Source organism: Esox lucius, chromosome 14 (assembly GCF_011004845.1).
Source record: "Esox lucius isolate fEsoLuc1 chromosome 14, fEsoLuc1.pri, whole genome shotgun sequence".
Classification (NCBI taxonomy): Eukaryota; Metazoa; Chordata; class Actinopteri; order Esociformes; family Esocidae; genus Esox; species Esox lucius.
In genome coordinates this window covers 30,139,103-30,151,104 of record NC_047582.1, presented here as the reverse complement: position 1 = coordinate 30,151,104, position 12,002 = coordinate 30,139,103, and the positions used below count along the sequence as shown (strand labels likewise).

The 12,002-nt window shown below is 45.3% G+C and overlaps 1 protein-coding gene across 1 annotated transcript in view; it reads left to right on the top strand.

The window, feature by feature from the left end:
* megf10 (multiple EGF-like-domains 10) overlaps positions 1-12,002 on the top strand; it is a 71,202-nt gene that overhangs the window by 51,194 nt on the left and 8,006 nt on the right. Inside the window, exons 9-16 of the mRNA XM_010889645.5 lie at positions 230-442; positions 4,014-4,188; positions 4,491-4,611; positions 5,276-5,439; positions 7,339-7,441; positions 10,211-10,357; positions 10,602-10,736; positions 11,316-11,444. Of these exons, the coding sequence (XP_010887947.4) occupies positions 230-442; positions 4,014-4,188; positions 4,491-4,611; positions 5,276-5,439; positions 7,339-7,441; positions 10,211-10,357; positions 10,602-10,736; positions 11,316-11,444 (1,187 nt within the window). The remainder of the gene's footprint in view (positions 1-229; positions 443-4,013; positions 4,189-4,490; positions 4,612-5,275; positions 5,440-7,338; positions 7,442-10,210; positions 10,358-10,601; positions 10,737-11,315; positions 11,445-12,002) is intronic.

Below are 12,002 nucleotides of genomic sequence, written 5' to 3'. Positions count from 1 at the left end.
CAATCTACCCAGCAGGGTGTTCACTTTTCTGAATGTGAGTGTATCTTGCTCCGTGCTGTTTGTTTTGTTTTCCCATAGAGTGTGCTAGCTTCCCCTGTTAAAGCCCCTGTCGATCTATGGCCACATGCAAATGCACTATCAACCTGAACTTGGGTGGAGAATATATCAGTTGAATTCCGCCGACCTGACTGGAATGAATGGGAGTCATCCTCATACCCCTCCCACACAGGTGCCAGGAGGAGTGTCCGGTGGGTTCGTTCGGGGTGTCCTGCCGCCAGACCTGCCGCTGTGAGAACGGGGCCAAGTGCTACCACATTAGCGGCGCATGCCTGTGTGAACAGGGGTACACCGGGGAGATGTGCGAGGTGCGCCTCTGTCCTGAGGGACACTACGGCCTCAGGTGTGACAGGAAGTGTCCCTGCCACACCCAGAACACACGCAGGTAATGGAATGCAATGCATTACAATGGAATGGAATACAATGCATTGCACCATGATGTGTACAATACAGTATAGATACAATACACTTTTTTTACCCTCAGCGTCAGCATGTTTTTGCCGTTTTCACTGTATATTCAATGCATTCTGACAATGCGATTAATTGTGATGTGTATTGCACTACAACGACAAGTTGTTAAATCGAGTTAACGGAAAAACTCTGACTGCCCTAGAAACATTTAAATACAAGGAATCCACTGCATGAAAGCACATAGCACATGAACGAGGCTAAGTCTGATTTAATTATCCCCGAGGTCAGCCTACAATAGATATTCTAAAATGTAGCCAACTAAATTCAGCCGCAGAACATTCTTTGTAGGAGGGATGTCGGAGAGCCAGAACATAACTAAACGTATAAAATGACACTTCAAACTCACGAACTGAGCCCAAGAACAGATTGAATGAGTAAATCACAACAGTCTCATGACAAGATTGTATATACAGTACTATATATACATTTAATGTACTATCTATCTATATATATATAATTTATTTTTAATGGTTTTACAAAAAGAATATAAAAATAAGATACTAGAATCCTTGGGGTCAAAAAGCCATTGCCAAACCCTGTTCTGTAGTTATGCGCTCTGGTCTATAATTGAGACCAATCATTACCAGTCTGTTATCTCAGTGAATGATGGTTCATCCCATTGCATTATTCGGCCATACACTTCGCTGTCAAACAACATGAATGATTCAAAGCTTAACAAAGCCGTTTGGCGGTCACTCAGAGCGTGTGTGTGTGTGTGTGTGTCTGTGGTGGCTGGGGGAGTGAGACACTTCCCCATTGTTTCACTGCCTGTGTGTTGGACAAACCGGCACAGCTGGCCGACTCCATGTGTTGTGGGAGGGGACAGCTGCCGTCCTCCCTTTCAATGAGCCTGCTGTGTCAGGTAGGGGCAGCTGCCACTCAGACAGGTACCACGGCAACAACGGGATAGCGCTTGCAGGCAATCACAGCTGCCACATTGTTGCCTCTTGTGGGGGGGGGGGGGGCATTTGGACATTGTTTTAATAGTGTTCCCTTTGTGGTTCAGCAATGAAAAGAGTAAATAGTAATCCCTAGTAATGTTTTTTCAAGAGATTAGTCATGTACGATAACTAGCAATGCGGCATAGTCAGAAACTCCCCTTTCTGACAAGAAAAGCATGCATCTAAATAATGTATTCTTTTTAATGTCTAGAGCTACAAATCCTTGTAGGAAACATCAAATGCTGGTGCACTCCCTGGGCACCTCCTGTTAACTGGCCATGCGGAGAAATTTTGCTCTGATCCAAAGCACATCAGTTCTGTCTCCTGATGGACTCCTGAATTGGAGCTTCCTCCACTTATGGCGCAAATGGCGTCACAGATTTCCTGCACCTAGCTACTTCACAGACAGGCGAGGTACAAGGGGAGGAGAATCCAGTAAGGTGTGGGAATATATTCTGAGTGGTTCCCAAGGCATCCTGCCTGCAGATATGTTGGTCAGATCTGGTCAACTTGTCAGGGTGCTATGTTTACGTGATAGCAGAAGAATTGTCTGAACCAATGCGGAGGAATTGTCTGAACCAATGCGGAGGAATTGTCTGAACCAATGCGGAGGAATTGTCTGAACCAATGCGGAGGAATTGTCTGAACCAATGCGGAGGAATTGTCTGAACCAATGCGGAGGAATTGTCTGAACCAATGCGGAGGAATTGTCTGAACCAATGCAGAGGAATTGTCTGAACCAATGCAGAGGAATTGTCTGAACCAATGCAGAGGAATTGTCTGAACCAATGCAGAGGAATTGTCTGAACCAATGCAGAGGAATTGTCTGAACCAATGCAGAGGAATTGTCTGAACCAATGCAGAGGAATTGTCTGAACAAATGCTGAAGAATTATCTGAACCAATGCTGAAGAATTGTCTGAACCAATGCAGAAGAATTGTCTGAACCAATGCAGAGGAATTGTCTGAACCAATGCAGAGGAATTGTCTGAACCAATGCAGAGGAATTGTCTGAACCAATGCAGAGGAATTGTCTGAACAAATGCTGAAGAATTGTCTGAACCAATGCAGAAGAATTGTCTGAACCAATGCAGAGGAATTGTCTGAACCAATGCAGAGGAATTGTCTGAACCAATGCAGAGGAATTGTCTGAACCAATGCAGAGGAATTGTCTGAACCAATGCAGAAGAATTGTCTGAACCAATGCAGAAGAATTGTATGAACCGTAGAAGAACTGGAACTTTTTTAGACATGGCTTTGGTGACAGCATGGGCAGTAATAGAGAGCCTAGCCAGTCTGCAGACCTTAATACCATAGAAAATATGTGGAGGGAGCTGTATCTGTATATTTATCATTATTGCCTTTGCCACTTTTGCCATAGAATTTTTCCATTTGGTGATTAACTGTACCCCGTCGGCGTCACATTCTGAAAGGTTGTGTCATTCATGTATCGTGGCCACCAGATGTCTGAGCGTCTGATTGGATTGTGATAGAATGAAGACTGTAATGCCCCGACTGCAAATCAACATGAACTGATCCAATAGTTACAGTGCATCCAAATACAATCTAGATCGTTAACGATCCATTAAAAACATTGACAATTGCCTAACTATGGGGGAAATAGTGGTTTCTCACCTTTTGACGTTATCGTAAAATTTCTTCAAAATCTGGAAGCATGATAATCAACAATGTTGTCGAAATCTCAACGGGATGAACGAGTGGCTGATTTTTTTCCCCAAACTATCAGTGGGGCGGAGTGTTTGAGTTGAATGCTTTAATCATTGGCTGATCGCTCACAACCCACTTAAATCTACTAACCAGGTAACCACTTAGCCCTAATTGGCTGTGTTCATGCTAAAACGGGATCTATAAATCCAGAGACCTCATTATACCGCTATCTGTTGAGGTTCACTGCATGTTTCCCCTTTATTTTTCCTCTGGATTTAATGCCATACACCACATATTTGATTTAATATATAGCTTACAGACTATTCATGTGAAAGGTCAATGGGTCGTCAGCATGTTTTCTTTTATCACAATGTTCCATTGTTGTTGCATTTTCCCAAAGGGCTTCTTCCCTTTTCCTTAGATCTTTATTCTCAAAGATGTTCTGTGTGTGTAGCGCTTCCCAAGTATAAAAATGTAAACATGTAATGTAATATAGAAATGGCAAGCAGGCTGACAGCGACCTCAAGAGATTTCACATCCGATGTTATCAATTCAAAATAACCATATAGCTGTCAGCCAAACACCCAAAGTAATGAAATGCAAAAACAGAGAACTGGAAAGAAGTTGAAAGGCAAAATTATACATTATATTGGCAGGCATTAAAAAAAGACACCATAAAAGTCATGTGAGAACAAACACACAAACACACACAAACAAAAAGCATTAAATCAAACATTATATCATGTCTTAAATCCGTCTACGGGAAATATATTTGGTGTTGGTGCGTTTGTTCTCCACACAAGACATAACTGCATAACCATGGAATTGTATGGATAACTGTCTGTCTTTCCTCTGGCCTCCCTGCTCCTGTGGGCAGCTGTCACCCCATGTCTGGTGAATGCTTGTGCCAGCCCGGTTGGTCGGGGACCTACTGTAACGAGACGTGCACGCCCGGCTTCTTCGGCGAGTCATGCCACCAGGTGTGCCACTGCCAGAATGGCGCCGACTGCCACAGCGTAACCGGGGAGTGTGTCTGCGCCCCCGGCTTCAAGGTAAAGACGCTACGAGGGGTCCTTGGAAGCTCTGTGAAAGGTGCCACAGGCATCGTTTGGGACCGATTATGTGGTATAAATTGCCCAAAATGTATAACAAAAAGGCTTAGGTGATCTTAGGTATGCTTAACTAGGATAATTATTCCCATTTGGTTTGTTTTCTGGATACTGTGCAGTTTGAGAGAAGACATTGTGAAAGGTTTTCCACGCTGTGCCTTAATGAACACAACCCGTGTAGTGCGTATGGCTAACGAGACAAAGTGAACGCTAGTAAAGACATTTCTAACCGTATTCCATTGCAGGGGTCAAACTGCTCCACAGCCTGTCCGTCAGGAACTTATGGGGTGAACTGCTCTTCTACCTGTGGCTGTAAGAACGGAGCCCTGTGCTCTTCCGTGGATGGAGCCTGCTCCTGTAAAGCAGGTAGGATACTAACACTGAGGATTCATAGCTAAGTGAACGTCCCGGGACGTGGCGTAATGTTTGCCCGTAGCGAGGTGATCGTCTAGACAGGCGTGTAGAATGTGGCGGAAACCGTTTATCGTCAGCACGGCCGCATCAAGGGTTCGTGTACAGTTCGCTCAAATAGTCAATGACCAAAAGACACCAAACCCGGAGCTACCCCTTCAAATCGTCACGTAATTCTGTGTGAGCCTTGGGAGATTCTCTCAGTTTAATCTGGGGAAATTGGACTACTTTAAAGGCACCGTAATTTAAATTGTTACCGTGCTACTAGAATAAATGCAAGCGAGGATGACCAGAACTCATCTGCAGTTAATGTTTTAAGTTAATTTTCTAATATATTTTTCTTCAAAATTGTTCAGAGTGCCTGAGATATTCCACACATAAACGTCACCGCCGGTCCGACTCAGTTTACATCGACTTGTAGTTCTCTCATACCCAATTTAGACTCTTGCAGTACTTACCCCCCCCCCCCCCCCCCCCCCCCCCCCACCCACCCCACCCTAAACCACCCTGGATTAGCTAGTACCATTTCCTTCTCGTTCAGGCAGGGAAGACGAGGAGGGGACCAGTTGTGTCACTGTTTGAATTGCATGTTGAATGCATTTCCCCCCCTGCCCACTAGGCTGGCATGGAGTGGACTGCTCCATCAACTGCCCAAGTGGAACGTGGGGGCTGGGCTGCAACCTCACCTGCACGTGTGGCAACGGAGGGGCCTGCAATGCTCTTAACGGCCGCTGCACCTGTGCACCCGGCTGGAGGGGCGAGAGGTGTGACCTCCACTGCCAGGTGAGGAATCAGCCGTCGTTGGCGGCTAATTGGTTGAAATGTGTTTCGGGCTTCCTAGAAGAAGCTGCTGCTCTTGGAATTTTGGTTGAATCTTGAGCAGTCGCAAACTATTCTAGGCATTAGTGCTTTGATCCACAGCTTCCTGTAATAACTTAGCACATCCTCTCTCCCCCAAGAGCTACGAGCAATCCAGGAAGTCAGGAACTAGAGGATTAAGGCTCTTCTATCAATAGCTTGGCAGCTCAAAAAAAAAAAGAAGAAGAAAAAATAAAGCTCTAAATCTGGATGGATTAGTTCTTACTATATCTGTATCTGCATTACAGTGCTGTTTTATATGGTTTTGTAAATGTTTTGTTTAATACGTTTGTAAGTGTTTACAATGCCATGCACATCATGGGTCTGATCCACATTATGGTTCTGATCCACATCATGGGTCTGATCCACATTAGGGGTCTGTTCCACATCATGGGTCTGATCCACATCGTGGGTCTGATCCACATCGTGGGTCTGATCCACATCGTGGGTCTGATCCACATCGTGGGTCTGATCCACATCGTGGGTCTGATCCACATCGTGGTTCTGATCCACATCATGGGTCTGATCCACATTATGGGTCTGATCAACAACATGGGTCTGATCCACATTATGGTTCTGATCCACATTATGGTTCTGATCCACATTATGGTTCTGATCCACATCATGGGTCTGATCCACATCATGGGTCTGTTCCACATTAGGGGTCTGTTCCACATCATGGGTCTGATCCACATTAGGGGTCTGTTCCACATCATGGGTCTGATCCACATTAGGGATCTGATCCACATCACGGGTCTGTTCCATATCATGGATGCGTAGCCTCAGACCAGTCAAGGTGCCCATGCTGACCCCTGTCTACTACCAAGCATCAGGACTGCACCACGGAACAATGGAACAATGGAAGAAGGTGGCCTGGTCTGATGAATCACGTTTTCTTTTACATCACGTGGATGGCTCGGTGTGTGTGTGTCTCTTACCTGGAGAACACATGGCACCAGGATGCACTATGGGAAGAAGGCAAGCCGTTGGAGGCGGTGTGATGCTTTGGGCAATGTTCTGCTGGAAAGCCTTGGGTCCTGCCATTCATGTGGATGTTACTTTGACACCTACCACTGTTGCATTGTTGCAGACCATGTGGACCCTTTCATGGCAAGGTACTCCCTTATGGCATTGGCCTCTTTCAGCAGGATAATGCACCCTGCCACAAAGCAAAAATGGTTCAGGAATGGTTTGAGGAACACAACAACGAGTTCAAGGTGTTGACTTGGCCTCCAAATTCCCCAGATCTCAATCCAATTGAGCATCTGTGGGATGTGCTGGACAAACAGGTCTGATCCATGAAGGCCCCACTTTGCAACATACAGGACTAAAAGGATCTGCTGCTAATGTCTTGGTGCCAGATACCACAGCACACCTTCAGAGGTCTAGTGGAGTCCATGCCTCGATGGGTCAGGGGGAACCTACATAATATTAGGCAGGTGGTCCTAATGTTACGGCTGATTGGTATATACAGCTCTGGAAAAGATTATGAGGCCACTGTACCTTTTTCTTTCCTTTCCAAAAAAGCTGGAAAGAGAGGTTTTGAGTGAGGAACAGAAGGGTTAAAATTAAGAGACCACTGCAAATTGAACGCTTCTGTTCCTCACTTTTTTGGAAAGGAAAGAAAAAGGTGCAGTGGTGAAAAAAAAGAAATCCAGAGCTGAATATATACATACAGAACATGCACCACCTGAGCGTATTCTATATATGTTGAATATGTATATTAAATATGTCATACTGCATGTAATCTATGAAACACAGTAGTTCGAATGTAATTCCTTATCGTGTCGTCATTCCCAATGGAATGTTTTTGTTTTTTCCCAGGATGGCACCTATGGCATGGACTGTCGGGAGCGTTGTGACTGTAGCCATGCAGATGGGTGCCACCCCTCCACGGGGCACTGTCGCTGCCTTGCTGGATGGACAGGTCAGTCCGGAATCCTATCCTGTAGAACCCTAAAGAAACTGCCAGAGGTTCTGTACAAGATCCGTTCACACCCTCCATCCGATTCAAAGTTGCTGATACATTTTTAGTGGTTGCCTTGAATGTGTGTTTAAAATACTGTTTATCTAGTTGGAAGACTATAACCCAGCTGACTCTGTCCCCCTCTGTCTAATCTTTCACTGCATTTATCTGCATATTTAGCTTCACATGGGATTTTTTTTTTCAGGACTACAAGTCCAGGTCTGCATGTAAAACCCCAAACATTTTAACCAACGGTTATATTAAAAACAGATAGGTCTACCAAAATATCACCTTCATGAGTCTTGTAAGAATAAATTGCTCAGTCAGTGACAACTCTGGGGTGTTTAGAGCCTAAAGACTCAGGACACAGCACACCTGTATTTATTGACCTACTGGTCATCCTAACATGCAAAAACATTGATGTGGCCTGAAAAAGTCATGTACTCTCACTATTCCACTCTTACTTCTGATCCTACTTGGGTGTTTGTCCTAGCCACTGAGCTTCAGTTCCTGATCTTGCCGGCTCTTTGGGCTTTCAGGCTGGGTGTCTGTATAAGCACTTTTGTGACAGCAGGTAACGTGAAAGGGCTTCATAAAATAAATGTGAACATTTGATTCAGAGTTGGTGACCGCGACAAAGTGGGCTTGATGGCCAAAATGGCCCAAACGCTGCTTATGGTCAGGTAGCCTCCTCTGTTGCGTTCAGGTCCATACTTGCACGGCATACTGATTCCTCGCCGCGTAGGACCTTTAAAAACGAAAAGCATTTCTTTCGGAGCTACTTAGCTGGAGTTTATCGCCAGCATTCCGCCATTGCCTAGCAACGCGCACACAGTCCCTCAATGAGCCCTTTGTCCACCAGGCTTGGCACCGCACTCCATCGCACTGTTGCCTCTAACCCCCAGAGCGTCAAAACATCCCAGAGAGAGAGGCGGAGAGGTCTGGGGGGAGGGGGGGTGCGGGGGGGGTCAAAACATCCCTGAGTTAGAAAGAAAGAGAAGGAAGAAAGAGAAGCAGGATTGGGGATGGAGAAAAAGAGAGAGGGAGGGAGAAGGGGTGGGAGGAAAGAAAGAGAGACAAAGAGAAGTGAGTGGAAAAACAAGGAGATTAGAATAGAGGGTCAGGAAACAGAGAGGGTGAGAAAGCCTGTGGCACATAGAGGGAAGAGTGGGAGAAAAAGAGTGAGGAGAGGAGTGTTAAAAAGAGGAAGAGAGAGGTGCTAGAAACACAGGGAGAGGAAGGAGGTGGCAGAAACACAGTGAGAGGAAGGAGGTGGCAGAAACACAGGGAGAGGAAGGAGGTGGCAGAAACACAGTGAGTGGAAGGAGGTGGCAGAAACACAGGGAGAGGAAGGAGGTGGCAGAAAGACAGGGAGAGGAAGGAGGTGGCAGAAAGACAGGGAGAGGAAGGAGGTGGCAGAAACACAGGGAGAGGAAGGAGGTGGCAGAAACAAAGTGAGTGGAAGGAGGTGGCAGAAACACAGTGAGAGGAAGGAGGTGTCAGAGGGAGTGAGACAGAAGCCTAGTGAGTCCGTATCTGAGAACCACATCGTTCTCAGATACGGTTCAATTTCCAACAGAAGAAAAAATAACAAGTTATCCACAGCTGGTCCCTCTAACACCAAAACGGACATCAGGCAATGTATTTCTCATGTTACACGTTTAAAGTCAAACTTTTTCCGTACACGCGCCTCGATGTGCTTCAGCCATGTCCTTGTTTGTAGTCGTTCAGGGAGGGAGACGGCATTGGAGGGATCACTCAGCGGTGTGTCGAATCCCCCAGAGGCTAGGGGCCCAGCCCAGAGACAGCGCAGCACACCACTCTTAGAGTATGGCAGTTTACTGTGGCCTTTATTGTCACCGTCATCCCCCCACACGATAACTGATGGTGGTATCACTTGTCCCCGGCTATCTGTTTCCATCTAGTCGACAGACAGAGGGTTCCTTGCTGCTCCGAGATGCCACACTGAATGGAAAGGGGGAATTTAAGAACCATTGTTCTTGCTGGTTTGGAACCAGTGGCGGCCAACTTGCTGTGGCAAATTGAATAATGTTAGTTGTCGGGCACAGGGCTGGTTGTGTTTCACCGGCCAATATGGAAGTAATGGAGACCTTAAAAGGAGTTTGGCGTTGTACTGTTAGTATTTGCCTGATATTGAGGTCTGTTTTACTGGAATGTGGCCCTGTAAAACAATCTCCATTCGAGTGCCCGGTATTTCTATGTTGCTGGAGCTTTGCCTGTAAGATGATATTGACTGTGGATTTACTCCCTGAGAAGCTGCCGCCTGGTGTTAAACTTTGCATTAATCAAGAAATCAATAAGCAGATTTACAACACTATTGATTAAGAGGTCAAAGGTCAAACTGAAGTAAATTAACGTAAATATGCAGGTCCTACCTGATTTGAGTGATTTCAATTGATTCAGTAACATGTATTTTCGGTTAAATATGCCTATTTGACTTATGGTAGAGTTATTTCATGTAATTATAAAATGCTCTATGGGCAGGCATATTCCAATAAATTGTTGTAAGTCTTGTAATTTCATTTTCAAAGGGTATGAAGGGTTCTTTTCTCTGTGGATCCAATAAGCAACTTGGAGTTTCCTGCTAATTCCATAAATCATTCTGTATGTGAACTTGTTTGCCTGAGTGATCCGTATGTTCTCAACGGGATCCACTGTGACATTCTGTATGTTCTCAAGGATCCACTGTGACATTCCGTATGTTCTCAGGGATCCACTGTGACAGTGTGTGTGCCGAAGGACGCTGGGGTCCAAACTGTTCACTACCCTGCAACTGTAAGAATGGGGCCTCCTGTTCTCCTGACGAGGGCACCTGTGAATGTGCACCTGGATTTCGGGGAACCACTTGTCAACGCAGTGAGTGTCTATCATCAGCCCATGCCAGCAGTTCTTATTGGATATGTTTACCCTGCATTCATATTCAATATCATAATGTTTCATCATTTTTGCCTCTATAATTCGTTTGTGGGTTATTGGTTGGCCTTCCAACCAAGGTTTCTTGAAAACCTGGGAATTGTGGGACATTTGTTGACTGCTGTAACATTCATGTCATTGGGTGTGTTGGGTGAGTTGTACTAATTCTCCTCACCTGTTCTCACAGTCTGTTCTCCCGGTTACTTCGGCCACCGCTGCAGCCAGGCCTGCCCCCAGTGTGTCCACAGTAACGGACCCTGTCACCACGTCTCAGGCCAGTGTGACTGCCTACCAGGATTCAAGGGGGCCCTCTGCAACGAAGGTGAGTGTAACCCCATGACCCCATATGACACCTACCCAGAACCTTGTATGACACTCAACCATATCGTTGTATGACATTTAACCAAAACCCCACATGACAATCAACCATAACCTGAAATGACACCTACCCATAACCTTGTATGACTCTCAACCATATCGTTATATGACATTTAACCAAAACCCCATATGACAATCAACCATAACCTTGTATAACATTCAGCCATAAATGTAAGACACTCAACCATAACCTTGTATGATATTCAGCCATAACTTAATATGACACTCTGCCATAATTCTGTATGACACATATTCCCACAAAGATTATACAGTATCTGATTGTTTTGTCCAACTATTTTTCATGAATTCTTATAATTATGAACAGCGTCATAAACAGTCTGCTTAACCAAGAGGCTGGGATAATATATGTGTGTCATTGTGCTTCAGTAGCCATAAGTAAATATTTATTTTGAGTTTCACTATGAAAAATACCACAGATTTGTATTTTTCCAGTGTGGAGTTGTTGACCCCACTGTCCATGTAAAGGTCATGACCTGCTCACTCTCCTCCTGTCACCTCCCAGTGTGTCCCAGTGGAAGGTTTGGGAAAAACTGTGCTTGGGGGTGCACATGTACCAACAACGGCACTTGTAACCCAATCGACGGCTCGTGCCAGTGTTACCCCGGCTGGATTGGCAGCGACTGTTCCCAACGTGAGTACTCCCAAATCCAGTCCATTCACTGGCAACGCTGGCAGTCCCCGACAAACTGTTCTGGAAGCTACAGCCGGTACCAACAACTTTGGTGAATGCCTGACCGGACCATCTCATTTCAGTTTGGTTTGACTCGGCTCGGTTCCATTTGGCACCGGGATGTGCTTTAAAATGACTATTTCTGACCTGTCAATCTGCATCCGTACGAAGCCTTCAGACTAATCTTGTTTAGTTCAGTCTGTTCGGGACGTTAGTGGAAAGTACAGTATCCAGAGATGTAGACATATTTGGTTTTCTTGGAGTTTATACTGAATTGGCCAAGATTTAGGACTATTGGAAACATTTTGCGGCTTTGTGTTTCTTAGGGTTGGTAAAATATGTAAGAATGTGTGGAACATGTGTTTTATCGGGGAATGTACAGCTGAATTGGTAAAACGTGGTGCTTGCTACCTGATATGTTCCCCAGGGCAAGGGTTGTGGGTTAGATTCTCATGCGGGGCCAGTAAATAAATGTATAATGACTAGTGCTGTCAAACTGCTTTAAAATAATTTATTGGG